This window comes from Rhinopithecus bieti, unplaced genomic scaffold, assembly GCF_001698545.2.
Source record: "Rhinopithecus bieti isolate Rb0 unplaced genomic scaffold, ASM169854v2 scaffold_2888, whole genome shotgun sequence".
NCBI lineage: Eukaryota > Metazoa > Chordata > Mammalia > Primates > Cercopithecidae > Rhinopithecus > Rhinopithecus bieti.
The window spans coordinates 1,704,512-1,728,915 of record NW_016804209.1 but is presented as its reverse complement, the minus strand read 5'-3'; the positions used below and the strand labels follow the sequence as shown (position 1 = coordinate 1,728,915).

General features: G+C 34.6%; 1 protein-coding gene across 1 annotated transcript in view; it reads right to left on the bottom strand.

Moving 5' to 3' along the window:
• Positions 1–3,947: 3,947 nt before the first annotated feature.
• The window catches only part of MICU3 (mitochondrial calcium uptake 3), a 123,352-nt gene continuing 102,895 nt past the window's right edge, over positions 3,948–24,404 (bottom strand). The window contains exons 13-18 of the mRNA XM_017867196.1: positions 21,347–21,447; positions 20,579–20,750; positions 12,060–12,168; positions 9,963–10,120; positions 7,816–7,884; positions 3,948–6,290 (exon numbers count right to left, since the gene is read on the bottom strand). Of these exons, the coding sequence (XP_017722685.1) occupies positions 7,816–7,884; positions 9,963–10,120; positions 12,060–12,168; positions 20,579–20,750; positions 21,347–21,447 (609 nt within the window). The 3' untranslated portion in view covers positions 3,948–6,290. The remainder of the gene's footprint in view (positions 6,291–7,815; positions 7,885–9,962; positions 10,121–12,059; positions 12,169–20,578; positions 20,751–21,346; positions 21,448–24,404) is intronic.

The window sequence follows — 24,404 nt, the reverse complement described above, 5'->3', positions numbered from 1 at the left end:
GGTCTAAAAAAAAAAAAAAAAAAAGTGCTTTTCTTAAAAAGTAAACATACCCATACTAAAAACACTCTGATAGTTCAATAACAGCTCATTAAATATAACTATGTCCCCATCTTCAAAGATAATCATTCTTAAGTTCCTTGTGGGTACTTCCAGATATATTATAACTATGTCTAACTAGAGAGTTAAATATGTTGTTTTGGATGCCCATTTTTCCTCACACCCTCTTGAAACCATACTATAATGACAGAAACGGATTTTTTTTTAAAGTATAATTTTCTTTCTCAAGGACAAGAAAACTAGAAGAGAGTACAGAGCCAAAATTTTTAAATTGCAGAAACATATGGTAATAAACTCATAGACCATAGAGAACTTAAATGCCTGCAATAGGGAGACACCTTGAAAGTGGCAGACTCACCCTGCAGAGTTCCTCAAAGTCTTAAGTGAAGGATTCAGGTGCCTCTGAAGGTGGTACTATAAGAAGGATTGATTGAAACTGTTTAGAAAGCATTTAGATTCCAGACTCCTCCCTGCCTGAAACACATCCCCCTCCCAAACACATCAGCAGAAAACCCTTCAGTGTTCAAACCAGAGAGGTGTTTTTGTTGTTGTTGTTGTTGTTGTTTTTGAGACAGAATCTTGCTCTGTTACCCAGGCTAAGTGCAGTGGTGTAATCTTGGCTCACTGCAACCTCCGCCTCCCAGGTTCCAGTGATTCTCCCGCCTCAGCCTCCCAAGTAGCTGGAACTACAGGTGCGCACCACCACACCCAGCTAATTTTTGTATTTCAGTAGAGATGGGGTTTCACCATCTCGGCCAGGCTGGTCTCGAACTCCTCACCTCGGGAACCACCCACCTCAGCCTCCCAAAGTACTGGGATTACAGGTGTGAGCCACCGTGCATGGCCATCAGAGAGCCACTGTATGCACAAGAAGAAGAAAGGAGTTGAAGTTGGGGGTAACATAAGAAAGGGGATTAAAGATTTCTTTCTCACACTCAACTTTGAAAAAAATAGCAGCCAACCTTTAAACTACTAGGCAGGAGAAATCTGGTCAAAGAGAAAAGACCTATATATACTGATAGTCAAGATTCCTCATTTGGAATGCCCCAGCTACAATAGCAAAGAATAAAATCCATCAGTCAAAAGTTCATCTCAGTCACACAGTTTCCAATTTCTCTGTAAATATGAACATATAGCAAAAGATTGCCTGATATTTGAGAAGTATCTCTAATATAAGAAACCCAAAATACAAATGGGAAAAAAACAAATAAGGCAATGAAGGGAGCACAAGAAAACTTTAAATAAACCAAAATAATCACAGATTAAAAGATAACAGATGAAACAAGAATGGGAGAAATAAAAAAAGAAAACTCAGGAAAAAAGAATATGATGAAATAAAAAAACCTCAAGAAAACAGATGGAAGATTAAGAGGAAATCTTTAAAAAGTACAATAAAAAGACAAAGACATGAACAGTGGAAAAAAAAGATTACAGGCTGAGTACAGGAGATTTAATATCTGAATAATAGAAATACCAGGAAAACTGAGCAGAGAAAACAAGAGGAGAGGAAGTTCTCAAATAAATAATTACAATTTATTTCCAGAACTGAGTGCCATGAGTTTTTAGGTTGAAAAGGCTATTGAGTGCTCAGCACAGACATCAAGCAAAAGACCTTTACCAAAGTACCTTAACTTGAAATTTTGGAATAGTAGGGACAAAGGGAAGATTCTACTAACTCCTAGAAAGAAGAAAAAAAGGTAATGGATCAGAATAGCATCTGATTTCTTGGGAACAAACTGGAAGCTGGAAGACAGTGGGGCAATGCTGTCACAATTCTTAGGGAAAAAGGGTACTACCATTCTCTATTTCTATCGCTGGACGAGCCGTCACCCAAGTAGGAGCGTACAATAAAGGCGTTTTCAGCATAAGAGATCTCAAAATTTACTGTGCAACCTTTCTCAGGAAATATGGAGGCTTATACTCCACTCCGAAAAATAAAACGTAAGAAACAGGATGACCTAGGAGATAGAGAAGGTTAAATACAATCTTGAAGAGAGAGAGAGGGGAGATCCTAAAATAACAGCTCTGGGCCAGGCCTAGAGGACAACCATTCTAGATGGGACAGTAGGATGGAAAACTCTAGCAGGCATTTCTAACATAATAAAGCCTTACCTATTACCGTATATATTCAAATATATTAACCATGCATGTATAGTTCTGGTGACCAGTCTGGGAGAAGTTAATTATAACTAAGTAAAAGGTAGACAAAAAATTAGGCAAACTGAAGGGGAGAAAATTATTAACTCTAGGGAAAGTAAGAAGATGTATAAGGAAGCAAATATAATAACTGAAGATGACATAATAATTAACTCAAGTTATACTCTATACTGAAAGGATAGTGGAGGGGAAACATGTCTGTGTGTCTCGGAGGGGGACTTGAGTAAGGGAGACAAATCCTTATCTTACATTGTAGGAAGTCAATAGTTAACAGGCTAAAAATAAGACCAATCAAAAAAAATGTTGATAGAAACATATTATCTTGAAATATGAAGGTAGACACCAAAAGAAACTGCCAAAAGATTTGAGAGTGATTGCCTCTGAGAAGCACAAAAGATGGATGGTGTTTTTTTTTTAAAGACTATTTAGAGTTGTCTTTTAAAAATATATACACATAACTTTAATAAAACTAAAATATAGTTCTACGCAATCAAAGTGTATTCTAAACACAAACTAGTAGTACAGTACACATTCTTTCATACCTTACTGTGTTCCCATTAAAATATTTTACAGATCATGTCATATAAACATAAATGGATCTCCTACTTTTTTCAGTTATTATTTTAATAGTTATATAGTATTTCATTGAATGAATATATTTATTGACATGCAAATTTACTAACCCATGTTTTGGGATATGATAGTCCCACAAGTAAAATTTTGAGATATTTCTCTATTGCCCTCCAAAGATGTTGCACCCAAACTTAAAGCTCACCAGAAACATTCGAGAGTTCTAAATTGCCCCCCACACTCAATAGTATACATTATAAAACTATTCTTTCAATCTGCAACGTGAAAGGATATGTTGTCATTTTAACTTGCATTTCTTTACATTTATTTTTCCAAAAACTGTCTACTCAGTCCATTAAAGAAAATCTATCTTCATTCAGATCCCTCTCCATTCTCTTATCTTTTCTATTCTATTTTTCGTAAGTATACCTCTTTCTCTTCCTTCACAGTGTTGGACAAAATTTATCTTTCCCAGAAAACTTTCTCTGTGCATACAGTCACAATTATAGGTATATTCCTCCATTTTTAAGATGTGTGCCAAAAATACTGATTATGCTATATAGAGAATTACAAATAGAGTATTTCACAGAATCTAAGACAACATTGCAAGGTGTACCATTATTTTGTGAACTACTAAGAAAGTAAAAATGCTACCAATTTTTTGACAAACCACAGTGATTTCTTATCACTTAGAATTTGTATTACACTTTCTGAATATTATGGAATTAATATTTATATATCTTTTGGAAGTAAAAGCACTATATTGTAAAAAGTGTTAATTTACTGTATGACTATAAGTAGTAGGATAATAACTATTGTATTCTGAAACATTTCTAGGTGTTATCTTAGTAAGATGATACTTACAAAATTAATATTCCATTAAGTCACATGTAAACTTTCTGAAAAGCTTTCCAGTATCAATGACCATAGTTCTATAATTTAGGAATTCCTACAATATACTTTGAGAGGCTTTATAGCTCTGTGATTTACTTACCCACAAAGGTGTTGATGAGATAAATGTCATTGGCATGTGTTGCCACAGAAGAGGGAATAAAATCAAAAGAGGTTTAGTAACCCATAAAGATTTCCCAAGTTTGAAGGTTACATTTTCAGAAAGTCATTATTAGTCCACAGATACACATAAAAGCCAAGTACAACGTTTCTTGATTCAAGGGCAGGAATATTTATTTTAAGATAATATAAGAACGTAAGACAGGTTGCTTAGCAATTTATAGTAAGAACAGTAAGTTGGAACTTAAGCTAAATAAGTTTATTATTATGAAATGATTCTGAGAAGTACCATAAACTGTTTATCATGTATGCTTTCTGTAAAAAGTTTAATGTGAATTTTATGTACAACTTAATTTTTCCAAAGAACAGTCTATAGAACGAAACACTGACAATAACAGCATACATGTAGTCAGTACGTTATTTCCAAACCATCAGCAAATTTTAAATTGATATAAGCAACAATTCAGGGAGATATTTTTATCTCTCATCTTAAAGGTGATAAAGTTCAAGAGTAAAAACATGAAGGAAATCACTGTAATTTACCACTTTCTTTTCTATTTTATCAGGATATTTATTTATTCACATTTTAATATTATGTTGCAGCCCTACAAACGTTTTCATCCACTCACTCTGATAAGCAATAAAGAATAAAATAAAGATTGCATATGTACAGTGGTATTCTTCCTTGGGAGAATGACAGGATTATAAAGGATTTCAATGGGCTAATTTAATTTTTAATCTATATTTGCAGGATTTGCCATGTATGCAACATACTATAACTTATAGTCAAGGATTAAAGGAAACTGCATCTTTTTCAATTACTTTAGGTATCAAATCATACTGAGAACATTCAGTGTAAGGTACAATAGACCTGAGGTATGTTATATTAGTTGGCAGGCATTTTCATTTAGTCAATTAAATCAACTTTCAAAGAAAGTGAAATTAAATTATTATACTATATGGGATCCTTGAACTTATGAATAATATATTTTAAAGCTACTGTCATAAGTAATATTGGATAAAGAATGTAAAAAGTCTAACTACTAAATCAGTGCTAAGAGTAACATTTTCTTGGAAATAACATTACTTTTACAAATAAACTGATGCAGATCAATTTCACATTTAATAACTTATAAAAACAAAGTCAATGTTTTCTATTTTCATATGCAAAAGCAAAGTAATAGTTGGAGTGTATCTAACCTACATTAAATATGTCTTAGAAAGGAAGATAAATGAACTTATCTTCCATATGATATGTAAATATATTAATTTAAATTAGTTCTATTTTGTGTATTATTCTTGTATAAACTAAGCATTTTAATTGAGCAGATGTCTATTAAGTATTATCAAATTGTTTCTCTATGTACAAATCTAATTTTGTTGTGATTCAAAAGAAAGTTTTTATTTTCCCTTTTAAGACATATTCTTTTGAAATAATAATTTTATTTAAATTACTATTACTGGCTGTTTAGCATCACTTTTGCGTGTGGTCCTTTTGCAAGAAACAAAATATTAGCTTCTACTTAATATATACATCAGTCTTATAAACCATTTTATATTAGTCTTTTACAATACTCATTTGATGCTAGACATATATTAACAATATGCAATAAGTTACAGAGTGTAAGACATTATTTTTACTAGTGTTATTAACATGTACCACCTACAATTAGGAGCAGCTTCATGTTTAAGAAGATAATGACAATGACAATGATTACTGTTACAACAACTACCACTGCTTCTACTATCAACACATGACTTTTTTGGGGAGAAAAATTCTACACTTTAAATTTCTTTACTGTATACATAAAGAATAACAGACATTCTGTTGACTTTGGCAAATGAACAAAAATTTTTAAAAACTTTATACAAGTCAAACAACATATGTTAATTAAGTACTTTTAAAAGTTAAAAGTACATGTAAACAATCGTTTTATATAGTAGCTTAATTTCTATTTATTTTCAAAATTATCTCAGTGTAATTAAAAACTGGGAAAATAACAGGAATTTAATAGTAATTCTAAGGGTCTTATAAATCTCAAGCAATATTCATCTCCAAAAATAAGTTCACAGTCCAAAATCAGAGAAAATGCAATGTTCATTTTTAGGCGATCAACATTCCATGAGTCATAAATTATTTTGAAATGAGGGAAAGTTCTAATGAATAAATAAATAAATAAATATTGAAAATACATTCATATGTAGTCACCGGAAGTATTTATGTACTTCTGAAGGGAATGAAAAAGTGCAGAGTTCAGCAAATCAAGGCAAAAACTCGGCTTGATTTTATATATATAACATTTGTAGTAACAAGATGGATTTTATCTGTTTTATGTTTAAGAATTCAGTTCCAGAAAAAATATCAATTTCATAGCATTCACCTTTTCCTTCATTCTCCACTTCTTCCGACCTCAGACCTGCTTCCACTCTGAAAATTTTGCTTCTTGTTATTTGTCACACAGATAGTAATCCTTTAAACTTTGTTTTAGGAGTATCTAATTAAAAAAATAGTAACACAAAAGCAATATTTATTTAGGATACAATTCTGAGGTGATAGTGTTAATCAAATATTCTTATAATAATATGAAACAGTAAGGAACTCAACAGAAACACCCCACATAAAGTATAAGACACAAAGACTTAAAAGCTGAGTGTTTTGTTTAGTAGTTTGTGCAATCCTCAGTCTCAGGCTTAGAAACAGGCAGCCACTTCCAGGTATGGCTCTATACACTATTACTTAGAATCAGTGGAGCCAGTGTGATACTACTACAAGTCGGTTGGGAGCACTACCTGTGTGGACATAGCAGTCAATGGTCCTCCTTTTTTTTTAATGTTTAGTTTAAGAATTTATAAGGCAGTTTAAAATTCCTTAAAATGGAGATTAGGAAGACCTGACTTCTTTTGTTAACTCAGCTACGAGGGTTACCACCCTAGACAAATAAGTAAGCCTGCTTGCCTCTAAACATTTTAGATGAGTATTTCCCAAAATGGGCTCCATAAAACAAGAGATCCCAAACCTAATTTGCAAAATGCCGGATACTGCCATTTCCTTTTGGCAAGACAAAATGAATAGTAGCATATTACAATCTAATAAACTCTGTGGGGAAGAAACTTATTTAACCATTTTTATTATATTTCTTAAACGTGACTAAGCAACATTTTTTTTTTTTTTTTTTTAAGTATGCACTGATGTGCTGAAGAACCACTTCGGGAAACACCTCTATCTATCTATCTATCTATCTATCTATCTATCTATCTATCTAAGCTACAAGCTTGAGAAAAACAGCAAGAAACATATACATGAATATACTTGCAAGCATTTTTAAACAAACAGTAAAATCTCCATTGCAGAAATCTAACTAATAAAAACCCACAACTGACCAAAATTTTATAGCTACAGTTGACTTTTGAAAGAAAAAATAAATAAAAAACCCTCACTTGGAGATTAGAAACAAGTCCGACGCATTTCTTTGGGTCATAAATAATACATAAAATGTGGTAAGGAATAATAAGATATAATAAATAGGAAATAATAAATGAATAGGATAGAATGAAGCTTAAATTCTGGTTTTCCACTGACTAGCAAGTTATCCTATGCGAGTTACTTGTTAAACATTGATTTTTCTCTGCTGTTAAATGGGATATCTGTGAGAATTAAATGAGATACCACCTGTGGAAGAACACTTAATATAATGCCAGACAACTAAAATAACTAAAAAAATAAGTTGTTATTTTTTGTGGATGCTCAGAATCATGATCCTATAAAACAGTCACAAATATTCTTTGGGTGCTAATTATCCTATATTATACAAGTCCAATTTGGATTTATTACACTGTGTCTGCTCACATACAAAACTTCAGGTTTAACGTAAAATTTTTCCATCAAGATACTCTAATGACTTAAAATTAAAATAAATTAGATAATTGTATTTCTTTCAGCTATTTTCTAAATGTTATAACAGAAAATAAATTATGATCCCTAGTGTTACTGAAAATTTAGACAAATAGAAGCTAACATACTTATCTGCTATGAAGTTCTTTCTTCAGGCAGGATTTGAAAGTGGGATACTTCTGGACTGTTTTATAACCCTGTAGAATAGAAGACAAAGTGGCAAATGTACAGAAAGACAAATGCAGCGTGATTTCACTTATATGTGGAATCTAAAAAGTCAAACTCATGGGAGTGGAGAGTAGAATGTTAGTTACCAGAGGCTAAAGGGCTGGGGGATTGGGGAGGAAAGGGGAGAAGTTGACCAAAGGATTCAAAGTTCCAGTTAGACAGGAGGAATATGTTTTTGAGATCTATCGTGCAGTAAGGTGACCATAGTTAGTAATCATGTACTTCATATTTCAAAACTGTTTTTAAAAAGTACATTTAAAATGTCCTCAGAACAAAATAAGTATGTGAGCTGATGGATTTATTAATAAGTTTGATATAATCATTCCACTATATATATATATATATCAAAATATCACATTTACCCCATAAATACATGTTTATATGCTATTATTTGTAGATTAAAAATAAAAATTAAAAAAAGTGCAAATGTAAATAAAATGCTAAAGGCCACAGGTATGTAATAAATAAAAATAATAATGTAACACTTAAGTGAGCCAGTGTCAAACATTTCTAGCGTACTTTATATTTAATTTGACTTTGCTACTCTAAAATTTTTGAGGCAAAATAAATGATTTTCAGTGTATGTTGTTTCAAGTACTTCTGCCATCATCGAAAATGTTATCAACTAACCACCAGGTGGCAGTTAAGTACACAGCATCTTTACTCAAGTAGCTTGGACTTAAAAGTCATTAAAAATCTTTAAAAACACTAAGATGAATCTTGAGGTGTTAGATATATAACTTTTTCTCTTTTAAAATGTATAATACTGGCCAGGTGTGGTGGCTCATGCCTGTAATCCCAGCACTTGGGAGGCCAAGGTGAAAGGATTACTTGAGGTCAGGAGTTTGAGACCATCCTGGCCAACATGGCAAAACCCTGTCTCTATTAAAAAATTACCCGGGCGCGGTGATGCACTCAGAAGGCTGAGGCAAGGGAATCACTTGAACCTGGGAGGCAGAGCTTGCAGTGAGCCAAGATCACGCCACTGCGCTCCAGCCCGGGCAACAGAGCAAGACTTTGTCTTAAGAAAAAAAAAAAAGGTATAAAACTTAGGGATATTTTAGAAAGAGGGAAGATTGAATATTCTAGCTCTTAATTTTAATAGAACATTTTTTCTCTTTTTCTATTTGTGGCACATCCATAATATGTTACATGTGTACACATTTACTGATTCATATTATATTTCTAGCTTTAAAACATGTTTCTTGGGGAAAAAAAATCCCTGAATTCCTGGTAATTAGTTTTTACTGTAAAATTTCAAGAGACAAAAAATGTTTAACTTATCTTTCATATTAAAAAGTACTGATTATGCAGTAACATAAGAGCGTCAAGTTACCTAGAGGTAATCTGTCTCATCTAAAATGAGAAATAGTGGCCAGGTGTGGTGGTTCATTCCTGTAATCTTAGCACTTTGGGAGGTCAAGGCAGGAGGACTGCTTGAGCCCACGAGTTCAACACCAGGCTAGGCAACAGAGTGACCTCGTTGCTACTAAAATAAATTATAAATTAGCCAGGCATGGTGGCATGTACCTATAGTCCCAGCTACTTGGGAGACTGAGGCAGGAAGCTCACTTGAGCCCAGGAGCTCAAGGCTGCAGTGAGTTGTGATCATGCCACTGCTTGGGTGGCAGAGTGAGACCCTGTCTCTAAAAGAATAAATAAAATTAAATTAAAATAAAACAAAATGACAAATAGTGATATTTATTTGTATAGTAACAAGTCCAAAAAGCTAATATGCAGACTAAATTTTTTGAAAATGTTTGGTAACATTTTTCTTCCAAAAACTAGGATGAAGACATTAGATTAATTTAATATGAAAGTAAATTATTATAAGGTCAAACTGATTTCGTATTTTTAGAAAAGAATTCTCTTTTATCACCTCAAATTGTTTTTTAAGGGAAGTAAGACCTATGTTTTTTTCTTTTCAAATAAAGCATTCATGTTTATATTCTTAAGAAATTAAGACAAATTATTTTTCACTGAAGATGGATTTATTTCCCTCAGACTTTAAAAAGGATATCAATAGGTTTAAAACGTGTAGGTTTACCCGGAATCCTCTATGGAGCCTGTCTTTCATAATTCCAATAAATTCTTTATAACTTAATTGATCATCTTTGTCAACATCAAAAATCTTGAAGACGGTGTTCACTAAATGTGGTGAAAGTTTGAGTCCAGTAGCTACATAGACGGCACGTTTAAATTCATCTAGATAAATGTTACATAGAAAAAGAATAGACTGTTATTATTTTTATAGTATGTGTTAATTACTAGAAAGGCTGTAAAAGAAGTTGTTTTCTAAATGTGAATCATGATCTTAGGCAACATGGCTTTCCATTAATCATGCTGTCTTTCAGGTAATAAAAATTTTTGTGGTTTAAATGAAAAGAGCCAAGCAGCAGCTGTATCTTAGGTTAATAATGCATTCATATTCAATGAATGTTTAATGAGCACCTACTCTCAGTGACAGATACTTTAGAAGTTAGTAAGATGAATAGGTTTTCAAGAAACTTACGGTTCAGAAGAGAAATGAGACCCTTACCCAAATAATCATTACACAGGGCCACACAAAAAGTACCAATAAAATGCTATGAGAATCTGGAGATGAGTGATCGCTTCTGTGTGTAGTGTGGAGCAGGGAGAAGGGAGAGAAAGGCAGTGGTTAAGAAAAGGCTGTGATTTTGTCTTTGAGCTGAACACAAAAGGACAATTTCAGTTTATAGAGATGACAGAAATGGCAGATGAGATAACATGAATGAACCGAGGCATGCGGGGAGTTGGAAGGGCATAAATCACTTTCAGAAAACAGGGAGTCGGGTCTGGGTGGAGCCGGGGACATCTAGGATATGGAGAAGCTCTGCACAGGCACTTTGAGGCAGGGAACCAGAACATTCTTCAATAGGCAATTGGAAAACTTAAGAGTTTTCCATTGCAGATGTGTCATAGAAAAGTTAATTTTTTAAGGAAGATTATTCTGTCAGGTGTGTAGGAAACATCAAAGAGGAAAGTAATTAGTAGCAGGATTGTCACTTTGGTGGCTACTGCAATATTCCTTTTAAGAAGTAATAACCTGAATAAAGATACTTGTGGTGGCAAAAAGAGATTGATGTATTTCTAGCGCCTGCAAGACAGGCGACACCATCAATTTTTTTCATTTCCCGGTTCTAAAAAACAAACAACTTTTCTATTCTGAACGCAGTAACCAGATACTGATTTGTTTCTTTACACGTTGATTAGGTTTATCACAGCAGTAAAAGTTAGTCTACAGAGGCAGAGTTCCCAAAGGTTTTGGCTTTAAAACACTAAAATGGGTTGAGAATATGTGTTATTTGAACATCCAAGCCACAGAAAGGGTAAAATATAAAATTTTTCAGGTTTCTCTTATTCAATGAATAAATGAATAAGGCCACATAACGAAATCAGTATCTATGGTTTTGGGAAAGAGATAATCATCATCAGCACTTAGGGACTGCAGTTTGGCTTCTCTCTAAAACATAATAAAAAAAGACTGTCCTCTGGGGTTTAAGTTTGTGCATTAACATATATTAGATTATGGGACAGACAGGTAAAATCACCTTAAAGACAAAGTCCCCATATGGCAAGAAGTTTTAAAAAGAACATGGCCATGAGGGGAGGAAAGGTGATCATGGCCACAGGATCCTAGGAAAAGGGCTTGGCTTCTTAGTCCACCTACAGCCAAAGACAGCTGGCTCTGAGGACACCAGCATTCTGAATTCTATGACCATTGTATTTCTTTGAAAATTACACAAAACTGATACTCAGTTTTACAGGTTAGTTGGCTAATGTAAGTCCATGGCTGAGCAGTGCCTCTGCTGAGAAAATTCCAGTTTCTGAGTCGGTAGGCATTAAATTAGTAAAATAAATACCATCCTGTGAGAACAGGACATGACCAGCTGGTTCTTCCATAGGTAGACGCAAGTCCCTCAATGTCACCCAGTGGCCAAGAGGTTTCTTCCTCATAGCTATTTTCTGACAAGTACCAGAACTGACTTGTCATTGAAAGTATACACCGGACTTTCACACAAGTTAATGGGTGATATGTCATATTTAATTAATTGGTTGACAAAATCTATAGAAACAACATAGTATTACTTCTTGCTTTTAATTTTTGTAGATGATTACTTACCTTGCCCTATAGAACGACTTGCAAAGTTATACATATTCAAGGCTATTGCAAAGTCTTCTAGGTTGTTTAAAAACTGGAAAAATGACCTGAATTCATCAAATGTGATGCCCTGTATTGGGAAAGGAAATGAAAATACATTTAGTATTGCCAAATTTATTAAAATAAGTATCTACACATAAGAGAAAAAAACAGATAAAGCATTTGCAATGTATCTTGTAAGTAAACATTTCCAGGGTAAGTTTTGGAGTTGTTCTCCAACTGGAATGTAAAATTCACTCAGACTTAGTTACACTGGGTAGTGCTGTCTGCTACCATTACAATAATAGGTAAAAATATTTTGTAAACGCTGTAGTATTAGCAAAAAAACTAAAAAAAAAAAAAAAAGCTCCAATAAAAAAGAATTAAAAAGTTCAATTTTGAAAATCCTCTATTTTAGGCCTGTTTTTTTTTTTTAACCTTGTTAAGGTAAATATAAAAAAAAAAAAAAAAAAAAAAAAAAAAAAAAAAAAACCAAAAAAAAAAAAAACCAGAAAAAAAGCCATAAAAAACTTTGCCCTGCACATGTATTCCTCAAATGTGATTCAGCATCAGCATTAGACTATGAATGTCTTTATAATGACAATGCAAAATCAAAGTGCTGACTCCATGCCAACGCAGTGTATGCACACTTGTTCCTGTCACTATAGCACTGTCGGGGCAGCGGCAGGAAGTGCAGTGCAGAGATACAGTTCTGGGTGCCTCCACACTGGGCTGCTATGGGATCATGTAAAAGACCGGTGGTCAGGGTGGCCTCTTCTGGAATGTCATATGTATAAACTGCAATTATTGCCATTGCTGTTACTTCAGTTGAATAGGGAAAGTCTTTGAAATAAGTACCATGTATCTCAGAGAATACACATTTGGACAAGAGGAGCTGCATTTAGGTAATGTGTTCTCCTCAGCAAATTAACATAATTGAGAAAGAGCACAGAGAGAAGATCAGAAGGCCGAGTTGAGGCCTAACAAATTCCTATTTAATATGAGGGTGAAAGGGGAAGGGACAGTAACAAGGCTGTGTTGGAAGGCTGGGGAAAGAACCACAGGGGTCTAGTTCCATATACGCCAGGTACTGATTAGATCAAATGGTTTACTACCTAAACACCCAGCTTTTGATACATGTTACTTCAATTACAACTCATCTTTTACTTGCAACGTGAGAATCCTTACTGTCTTTTCTCCTCACATTTTTTACTTTCCTTTCCTTACATTCATTTAATACCATTCCAATCTTGGATCCTGCTTTGTGACCCTGTCCCACCCATCATGTTTTCTGTAGAAGGCTGTTTGAATCAGTTAGGAGAGATGCACCAGAAAGGATCTGTCTTGATGTGGAGAGCTTGTTGCCAAAAAAACTGGTCACTGCTGTGGTTCTGCACCAGTTTATGCTGCGACCTGCTGCCATAACAGCGGTCTCTGGGTGACAGGCTACTGTTAGCAGGAGTAAAACACACGAGGATGGGATATTTTTAAATAAAGGGAAAACAAAAATATCAATATATTGGGGGGCAGGCATGAAATTAAGAAATAAATTTTAAAATGACAGACTAAAATGTTCAACGTCTGAACTTACAGATTTTTCAACACATGGTTCTCATGTCTGGAAAGAGGTCATATTCAGAACATACATCATTCTTTTGTATAGATTAAACACTTTGTGTTTAGAAATATAAAATTATAAAATAACAAATGGGACATTTATTTTGATGGAGATAATTTAAAGCAATGTTTCTTAATGGCCAAGAGGGACAGACAGTCTTGGAGAAGGGCAGACAAAAGGGGTGTGGCCATTTCTAACAATGATAACTGAAAACCTGAAAGCATCAAAAAACACATGGACTGAGAGTACAGAAATAAATATCTATGGTCAACTGACTTTCAATAAGGATGTGGGTATGGTTTGCCTCTGTGTCCCCACCCAAATCTCATCTCAAATTGCAATTCCCACGTGTCCAGGGAGGGAGGGCCTTATAATCCCCACATGTTGAGGGAGGGAAGTGACTGGATTATGGGGGCGGTTCACCCCATGCTGTTCTCATGATAGTGAGTGAATTCTCATGAGATCTGATGGTTTTATAAATGTCAGTTTTTCCTGTGTGTTCTCTCTCTCCTGCTGCCTTGTGACGAAGATACTTGCTTCTTCTTTGCCTTCTGCCATGATTATAAGTTTTCTGAGGCCTCCCTAGCCATGTAGAACTGGGTCAATTAAACCTCTTTCCTTTATAAAAAGATGCCAGTCTCAGGCATCTCTTTATAGCAGTGTGAAAATGAACTAATATAGATGTCAATACCATTTATTGGGGAAGGACTTGTTTCTTCAATAAATGGTGCTATGACAAGTAGATATCCACATGCAAAAGAAAGAAGCTAGACCCTAACTTCATACCATTTATAAAAACTAACTAAAAACAGATCAAATTTCTAAATTTAATAGTTAAAGCTATAAGACTTACAAAATAACCAGACAAAACTTCACGGCCTCGAATTGCCAACAACTGCTTAAATATGACACCAAACACATAAGGAACAATATAAAAATAGATAAATTAGACTTCATCAAACTAAAAACATGTGCATTAAAGAACACTATCAAAATTAGCTGGGTGTGGTAGCATGGGACTGTACTCCTAGCTACTTGGGAAGCTGAGGCAGGAGGATCACTTGAGCCGAGGAGTTTGAGGTTGCAGTGAGTATGATCGTGCCACTGCACTCCTGCCTGGGCAACAGAGTGAGACTCTGTCTGTAGAAAAAAATTAAAAATAAATAATAAAAATAAAGTGAAAAGACAATCCACAAAATGGGAGAAAATATTTGCAAATAATATATCTGATAAGGCTCTAGAATCCAGTTTATGTAAAAAACATGTACAAAGCAGTAACAAAAAGATAAACAACCTAATTTTAAAATGGGCAAAGGACTTGAAAAATCATTTCTCCAAAGAAATGGCCAATAAGCATATAAAAAGATGCTGAATATAATTACTCCCCAGGAAAATACAAATCAAAACTACATGTAAACATATATTCATAGCAGCACCAGTCACAATAGCCAAAGGCAGAAGTAGCCCAAATGTCTATGAAAGGATGAATGGATAAACAAATTGTGGTATGTACATAAAATGGACTATTATTATTATCCAGCCATAGCAAAGAATGAAATAGTGATACATACTACAGTGTGGATGAACCTCAAAAACACTATGAGACCAGGTATGGTGGCTCACCCCTGTAATCCCACTACTTTGGGAGGTTGAGATGGGAGGATCACTTGAAATCAGGAGTTTGAGACAAGCCTAGGCAAAAAAAAAAAAATAATAGCCAGGCACAGTGGTACATGCTTATAGTCCCAGCTACCTGTGAGGCTAAGGTGGCAGAATCACTTAAGCCAAGGAGTTCGAGGCTGCAGTGAGCTATGGTTGCACCACTGCACTCCAGCCTGCTGGCAGAGAAAGACCCCATTTCTTGAAATAAATAAAAGTGAATAATAAAAATACTATGAAAGAAGCCAAACAAAAAGGCTACATGCGTATGATTCCATTTATATGACATATCCAGAATAAATAAATCCACAGAGACAGAAAGCAGAGTGATGGTTGCCAGGGACTGAGGAGAGAAGGAAATGGGAAGGGTCTGCGTCATAGGTACGGGGCTTACTTTTGGTATGAGGAATATGGTTTAGAAGTAGAAGGAGGTGGCAGTTGCGCAATACTGTGAATTCACTAAATCCCACTGAATTATTCAGTTTAAAAGAGTTAATTTTTTGTTACATAAATTTTACCTCAATAAAATAAAAAACAAAAGACTAGGAAGAGGAAAAGACTAACTCGAAAAATCCAAACAAATCATTACAATATAGTATTGACTAAATACAAAGACGTTCAGAAAACATGGTCTTATGAGGCTTTCAAGTGTATATAAGCCATGTTTGTTTTCAGCACAAAATTCATGCTGATCCCATAAATTATGCCACAATATATACCGTTCAAAGTTAATTGGTAACTGATGTAAATGGCAACTATATAATAACTTTTAGAAAAAGAAATGAGTTTAAAAGGTTAGGAGAAATAAATCCAAACTCCGAAATTTACGGCTGAATGATCTAAGGTAAGCCACTTAAATCTTTCTGAATATCCATTTCCTTAAAGCTTAACAACAATAATTATACTACTTTCTTGTTAACATTTGCATTACATGGTTAGTATGAGAAGCCATCTTTCCATCCCTCTGGTCACTATCTACATTATCTACTAGATAAGTTTACCTAGTCCCATGGCATTTAAACAATTTTTAAATTATTTATTTAATATGACAATATATTCACTTATTCAAAATTCAAAAGGCCCAAAGACTGTATAGCACAAAATCCCCCTTCCACCCTTAGCCATGTAGTTTCTTTCCTTAGAGGAACCATTTTCTAGTCCCGTGAATCCTTCTAGAGTTAGCATGTTTTTATACTCTACAAATGGCTCTAAATCATGCCCTTTTCACACTTAGTAAATCTTGGAGATAGTTCTACACTAGTAAAGAACTTCTTTGATCTCTTTTCAGCTGCACCTTATTCCATTCTATAGCTATATCATGAAATATTTGATTAGCGACTTACTGAAAGACATTTAGGCATTTCCAACCGGTTACTATTACAAACAACATTATAATGAATAACCTTGTACATATGCCACTTCAGCATGAGTGAATATATCTGTAGGTAAAATTCATACAAACAAAAAAGCTTCAAGTTCTACATTTTAAAATACCATCTATCCATCAATTAACAGGAGTTCAACATAATATATATATTTGCATACATATACATAAAATATATTTGTATAATGAAATAAGCAAATTATACAGTATGTTAGAATATGATAATGCTATGGAAATAAAGACAGATTCAGGTAGGAAGGAATAAGGAATGCCAGGAGAGGGAGTATCATTTATATAATAGGTTATATATTATTCGTATAATAGGCTATTATTTATATATTAGAAAGGGTAGGCATCATTGAGAAATAGCATAATGAGCCATGTGGCTATTAAGGGAAGAACATTCTCGTCAGAGGGGAAAACATATATAAAGCCCCAAAACAGAAGATTTGAGAAACGGTAAAGAGTTTCTGTGGTTGGTGCAGAGTGAATGAGGAGGATCAGAATATAGGAAGTGAGGTCAAAGGTAATGAGGGAGCAGTGTGTGTAGTAGCCACTGTAAGGATTTTGGCTTTTACTTTGAGAAGAATGGTGGTCTTACTGTGGTATGATCGAAATCATAGTCAAAAGCATTTCCGTGAATGCTACATGCTGAACAGATTGCAGGGAGGCAAAGTCGGAGGCCGAAGGATGATCTGGGAGGGAATTCCAATAATCCAGGCAAGACAGAATGGTTACTCGGATGGTAGCAGTGGAGGTGGCTAGGAGTGGTTAAATTCTTATACAGGTAGGATCAACAGGATTTGCTGATAGACTGATTGTATGTAGAACGTGAAAAGAAGGAGTCCAAAATTTTGGCCACAAGAACTGAGAAGAACCGAGTTTCTATGAACTGAAACAGCGAAGATGGTTTGTGGAACAAGTTTTATGGGAATGACCAGGAGTTCAGGTTAGCAACCATTAAGCCTGAGATATCTATTGGATCTTCAAGTGAAGATGCTGAGTACGTAGTACAATGTAAAAGCCTGAAATTCAGGGGAGAAGTTTAAGCTGCAGACAGTGTGGAGGTTTATATACTAATGACTACTAATCAGTCGTCCTGACCGCACCCTTGACTGCTAGATTCACATATCCAACTTGCCTGCTTAATTTTTCATTTAGATAACTATTAGGAATCTAAAATATGACTGGTTCCTAAGAAAACTCTTGATTCCCTCCTAACCCTAAATTCATGGTTTTGCTTAGCTCAGCAAATGGCACTGTTCCAGCTTGTGGTTCAAGCCAAAGTCCTAGGAGTTCTTGATTCCTTTTTCTCTTATAATGAAATATAATCCATGAACAGGTACTATCGGCTCTACTTTTTAAATGATCCAATCAATATCTGACCCCTTTTCCCTACTCTTACCCTGGTCCAAGCCATGCTTTTCTATTACCTGGGCACTTATAACAGTATCTTAACCTGTCTCTTCCTTTCAAACCCAGGCCACCTAAAATCTATTCTGTTATGTAGCAGCCAAGATATCTTTTGAAACATGAATCAGATATCTGGCGCATGAATTAGACCACATCTAAGTGTCACAGTTGATTGTCAATACTTGTTGAATATTTGCTGAATGAGTATCATGCCTATGTTCTAAAGCAAGGTTCACAAACTTCTTCTGTAAAGGGCCCGAGAGTCAATATTTTCATTTTCACTGGCTACATGGTCTCTGTTGCCTCAAGTTTACCATGACGGTGCAAAATCAGCTACAGACAGTATATTAAAAGAACGAGCATGTCCGTGTTCCAATACAACTTTACTTACAAAATTAGGAAGTGGGGTAGTTTGCTGACTTCCTGCTTTAAAGTTGAAACACTACAATGGCTTCCCATCACTTTTAGAGTCACTATTTGAATAAAGACTAAACTTCTTAACTTCGCCTACAGAATCTTAAAAGATTTGACCCATATCCACCTTTCCTTACTCATCTCCAATTTTCCCATCCACTTACTTTAACTTTTGGCATTTTCTCAAATAAACTGAGCTTCTCTGTCCTCAGGTCCTTGGCATTTGCTGTTACCTCTACCTGGAAGACTTTACCCAGAACTTTGCATAGGTCATTCTTCATAGGCTCTCCCCAGAAGCTACCTTTTCACTCTTCAGCAAAGCCTTTCCTGACAGTCTACTTTCTTTTCCAGTCCCCACGACTCTTGCTCCCTTTCATAACATTTATCAGTATCTGAAAGTATGTCTTTTTTTACTTATTTTGTCTCTCCACTAAGATATATTTCCATGAGAGAAGGACTTTGCTTATGTTGCCACTTTAGCCCCAGTGGTTGGAATAAAGCCAAGCAAATAGTAGATGCTCAATAAATATCTGCTAGGTAAACAAATGAAAATAAAAGTAATTTAGAAATGTAAAGCGCTATTCAAATATTAGTAGCTGTTACTCTTCTGGAGACAGGGAGATGAGAGATGGAAAGAAGGGGAAAAGTTAAGTAGGTGGAAGGAAGGGAAAGACATAAGTGGAGCGTGGTAAGAATATCACTGGCTTAGAAAGCCTTGGATCTGAATCCTTGGACAACGGTCTAAGTATCTGAAAGCCTCAGCTTCCACTGTTGTAAAAGAAAGATGCCAAAGAACGCTGTCAAGCCTGGAAGGCTGCTCTGAGGATTGATGAGATAATGTAGAAAAAAAAAAAAAATCAAAATCAGTGAGAATCAATTAATTTTGGTTCATGTGCAAAATTTTCCATTTCTACAAGTAATCATTTGTGGTGCTTAAGATACATCTAGAAATTGGAATTGTTCAGAAACTGAATTTAACTTTAAAAAACTTAACCTTTTAAGTTACAGATTTTAATGTTTCCATTCAATAAAAGCAAAAAAGAAAAAAAATGCAGATTCAAGGCCCTAAGTAATACCCCAGTAGCTGGAAAAATTGCACTACTACAGTAGTACAATTTTCAATATTTGTTTTTAGGGAAGTACCTATGAATTGGAAAACTTCCATTTAACATGGAAAACAGATAAAAAGTACTCTAATTCAGAGATATTGTAAACTAATTGCCAAATGTATCAAGTCTTTTTTTTTTCCCCCCATTCCTTAGAGGAAATGGAGAACTGTTAACATTGTCACAGTGTATCCATTCTAAACAAAGTAAAACTATTTGCAAGTTTTTCTTGGATGATTAATCTGATCCTTGTCTAAACACAAATAGAAGGCAATATATCTAAAACATCCCACGCTTGAAGAGGTACTTGTAACACTAGTTCTATTTGGTTGCAGTGATGCATTCAAATACCACTAGATAACGCAACTGTTCAGAAGCGCTGACAACACATTTGTTACTAAACAAATAGACAATCAGTTGTCCCAGGTTCTTAACCATTCCTGCCATCCAAACTCTTTGAAAAACTTCACTTCAGCTGATGATAAGATCACTCACTCATCAATGGTGGTCTTCAAATGACCTTTTATTAAGGGTGTTATGGAAAGGAACAGAGTGTGACAGAAATGATGTCAACATAAACTTTTTTATGAGGTGATGTTTTGGTAGTAGTCAAAGCATAGAGCTAAGTGGAATTCTCCTGAAAAATGATACTGTTAATTTGAATAAAACAATTGGTAGTAGCCTAAAGGAGTTTCGAAATACCTAAGACAAATGTGGATATGTACCCAGAACTTACAATTAATTTATTTTTGGAAGTGTAGCCACAGCACTTAGGACACAGAATGAAATATATCCAAGATCTCTTTTAATCCACAGAGAAGCAAAAGAACTAACAAAAGGGCAATGTGTTTTACAGGCACATACTATAAAACAGTAACATAACCACCTAAGTATGAGGCGAAGATACCTTTTCTTCAGGTATACTGTAACGCACATTTTCTAAAAACACTGACGTATTTTCCACATTTGTGTATCGTAAAAGAATATGAGCAAAATCTTCTTCACTGATGGTATTCATTCCATTAGAGTAGGAAAGGAATTCTATTTCTAGAACTTCTGTTTGGAGATTATCCATGAATCTATGACAAAAAATGTAATAAAGAATAAAAAGATAAATAAAGAGTTATGATAACAGGAGATGATGAAATACTGTCCCAGAAAAGGTTACATGGAAATAATTGTATGATGACACAAAGATTAACAAAGTTCCTCCCCGTAAATGAGAATGAAAAGAGCACAGGATCTGTGAGGCTTTACCACTTAATGATGGTAGCACCTGGGGCAAATAACCTAGCCTTTCAGGGGTGTAGTTTCCTCATCTATAACCTGGGGATAACAAAAGTACCTTGCAGAGTAGTAATGATACTTAAACTACTTGTTACTATCACTGCAGCTTATTGAGACAAGGAATTGGCAACATACTTTCTTCTGACTATATAGAAGATAACAATTCAGATATCTGGAATTTCAAAAAATCGTTCAGTAACTTCCTGTCATAATTATCAATATAACTACTGGTATGTAGGTACTGATAAATGTGGGTATTTATTATATAGAGGATCTTATTTAAGATTAAAGTAACAAAGGAGGTGAGTATTGCTGTACTAGACAATGTCTAAAGAACCTTCTGATTTCAGTAGGCTAATAGTTTTAATAAAATATAAAATAAGCTCACCTATAAAAATCTTCAAAGTTGAGCTCAGCTTTTCCTTTCTTTCCAAAAAAGTGTACAAGAAGTGTAGTATCTGTTACTAAACTTGTGATGTCATCAGCACGCTTAAAAATAAATCACAATTTGAAAGTTAGCTTCAATAAAAGAAACAGAATAGGGACACCCAATATCTCTCAAGTAATTTTGTTATCGACATACAAACATCAAGAATGTAAATATATTAATATTGGAATGAAAAACACAGGCATATTAATACATGCAATTATAGTTAAAATAAAGCTCACATTTTAGTAATCGAACTTCGAATGAAACTGATCTTTGTACTCAAAAAATTTTGACGATGTAAGAAATGTTCAATCTCAAATTATGCATATAGCAGTCTATCTTTTAAATTAAGTAAAATAATTGAAATCCTTTAATAATCATCTAAATATTCTATTTTATTCAAGTAATTTAGTTTGGATTTTCCTAATCAATCTGAAAATTATTTTTTTAAATGATGTTCCAAAGAGATATTGAATAAATGGGGCTGACACAAGAATGGTCTCAAGCTTCACAAAACAGCTTCCTGTAACCATTATATTCTGTAATTATGATACTTTAATGGATACTGTATTTGGAAAAGAAAACTAAGGTAATAATATGACCTTAAAATTTATATGATCTACAATTTTTTCAAAGTCTTACATAACTTGTCAAATGGATAAAAAATTAATTCCAGAGACTTTTCCTTTCACACTCAACTGAATAAACTAAGTTCCAAGTATTTTCTTAAAACTGCTTGGTTATAGTCCTTATAAAGTATAATGGCCTATGAAAATCATCCACCTTCCTTTAATGTAGCTTTATAGATCTTCCTTTTCTCTCCTTGCCTTCCTTCCTTCCTTCTCCAGTTGGCCATTAACTCATTTCATAAACTTGGGTACAAAAAGCATAAAATTCAAAGGATTGTAACTTTCCTATACATCATCCTAGGAAATGTGAAAAAAAAGAGTTTAAATAATCCTATTTTTTATTCAAGAAAAATAGCTGTAGATAGGCACACAGTTTTATTACTTTTTGTCCAGAACCCTGATAGTACTCCATAGAAAACATAAGACAGAAAACAAATACTTCTCTACAAAGGATCAGTCTTCTGTGGCTGCTGACCAAAAGTCTCATTCATGCATACACTAAATTTTCATATTCCTTTGATTCCTCACAGCCCCTCTTCCTAATCTTTCATAAAGATGGCAATTTTATCCTTCATAACATTTGTTAAATCTTTATTTCCTTTCTCCGTGGACCAAATCTGCTTCTCTTTTAATGACTAACATGGAGTAACAGAGACCACATCTGATTTCCCCTGCACATGTCCCCTTTTAATGCATTAAAATCCATTTCTAAAGTGACTAATTATTCACATTTGTCTTAAAAACTCCAGCATGTAGGGTATCTATACTTTAAATGATCTAAAACCGTTGACATTCTTTAGTAATCATTTAAATATTCTACTTACATTTAAGTAATTTAGTTTAGATTTTCCTAATCATTCCAGCATATAACCTCCTTATTATTGGTTTGGTAGATCTCTATTACTACTTCTCAGTTTACTCTGCTGAGAAATCCCAAGTATCCTCCATAGCTGGGATACTTGAGAAGTTGTCTACAATAAAACCAACTTCTTTGAGGATTTGATAGTGGTTTGATCTGCTTGACAGGAGAAAAAAAAAACAGCCAGGTAGCCAAGTGTCACATACTATGTTTTAAATGCGTCTTCTTAAACAAGCTTCTTATGAAAGTTGAGGAATATTAGTGGTGCCAGTCTTTTGGGGATCCATAAGTGAGAGGAGACTAGTATAACTGGAATAGTTCTAAAAGGCATTACTTTCCCCAGAACTTTAAGTTGAAGAGGCAGCCTGCTCTAATAGAACAAGATTTAAAATCAGAAGACCTAGGTCACTGACTTTTTTTTACCTTCAGCTTTCTTATCTATAAAATGGGAACAATCCTAACCATAACAACAATTTTGCGGATAAAGTTAAAATATAAGCAAACAAATGTTCTTATTAGTAGTCATAAGATGCAAATAACTTTTGGGAAAAAAGAAATTTGACATTAATTATAGGCACTCTTTTTGTGATTTAATAGAGTCTAGCTTAATAAGGTTATCTTATTTATCATCAGTTTAAATTAGTAGTAGGAGGAACTATTTCAGAGGCTATTCCACGCCCGAGTGGAGCATAAGAGTAGAGACTCTTGCCTCTGTCCGGAAGCTAGAGGAATGGGGTGAGAAGAAAGGAGACAGAGTAGATCAGAAGGGGAAATGGTGGTTTTGAAAAAGTTGCTTACTTCACAAATAGCCAGTATTGTGGTGAGCAAATAAGATAAGTTTAAGAGTCAGATTGCTGGCTTTGAATCCAGACACTTCTCATTATTTAAGTGACCTTACAGAAGTTAATCTCTCAAGGATATCACTATCTTAAGGAATAATAATAGTATCTATCCCAAAGGCTTCCGGTAAGGATGAGATAACACATTTAAATCATTTAGCCCTGTGACTAGTGTACTGTAAATGCTACTAAGTGTTAGCTGTTATTATGTACTTTTATCAAATATATTTCAGGACACTGAAAAGGGACTAGACAAGACAGAAAAGATAAGCATGTTGAGGCCGGGCGCAGTGGCTCATGTCTGTAATCCCAGCACTTTGGGAGGCCAAGGCAGGAGGATCACGAGGTCCGGAGATCGAGACCATCCTGGCGAACACGGTGAAACCCTGTCTCTACTAAAAATACAAAACATCAGCCGGGCGCCTGTAGTCCCAGCTACTCGGGAGGCTGAGGCACGAGAATGGCATGAACCCTGGAGGCGGAGCTTGCAGTGAGCCTGAGCTTGCAGTGAGCCGAGATAGCGCCACTGCACCCCAGCCTGGGCAACACAGCCAGACTCCGTCTCAAAAAAAAAAAAAGAAAAGAAAAGAAAAAAGATTTTGCTATGAGTGATGTTTCTAAGTGTGTTGTTGCTAAGAGCCAATTGCTAAGGGTACTCTTGCTAATTACATTGTTAATAAGGACATTGC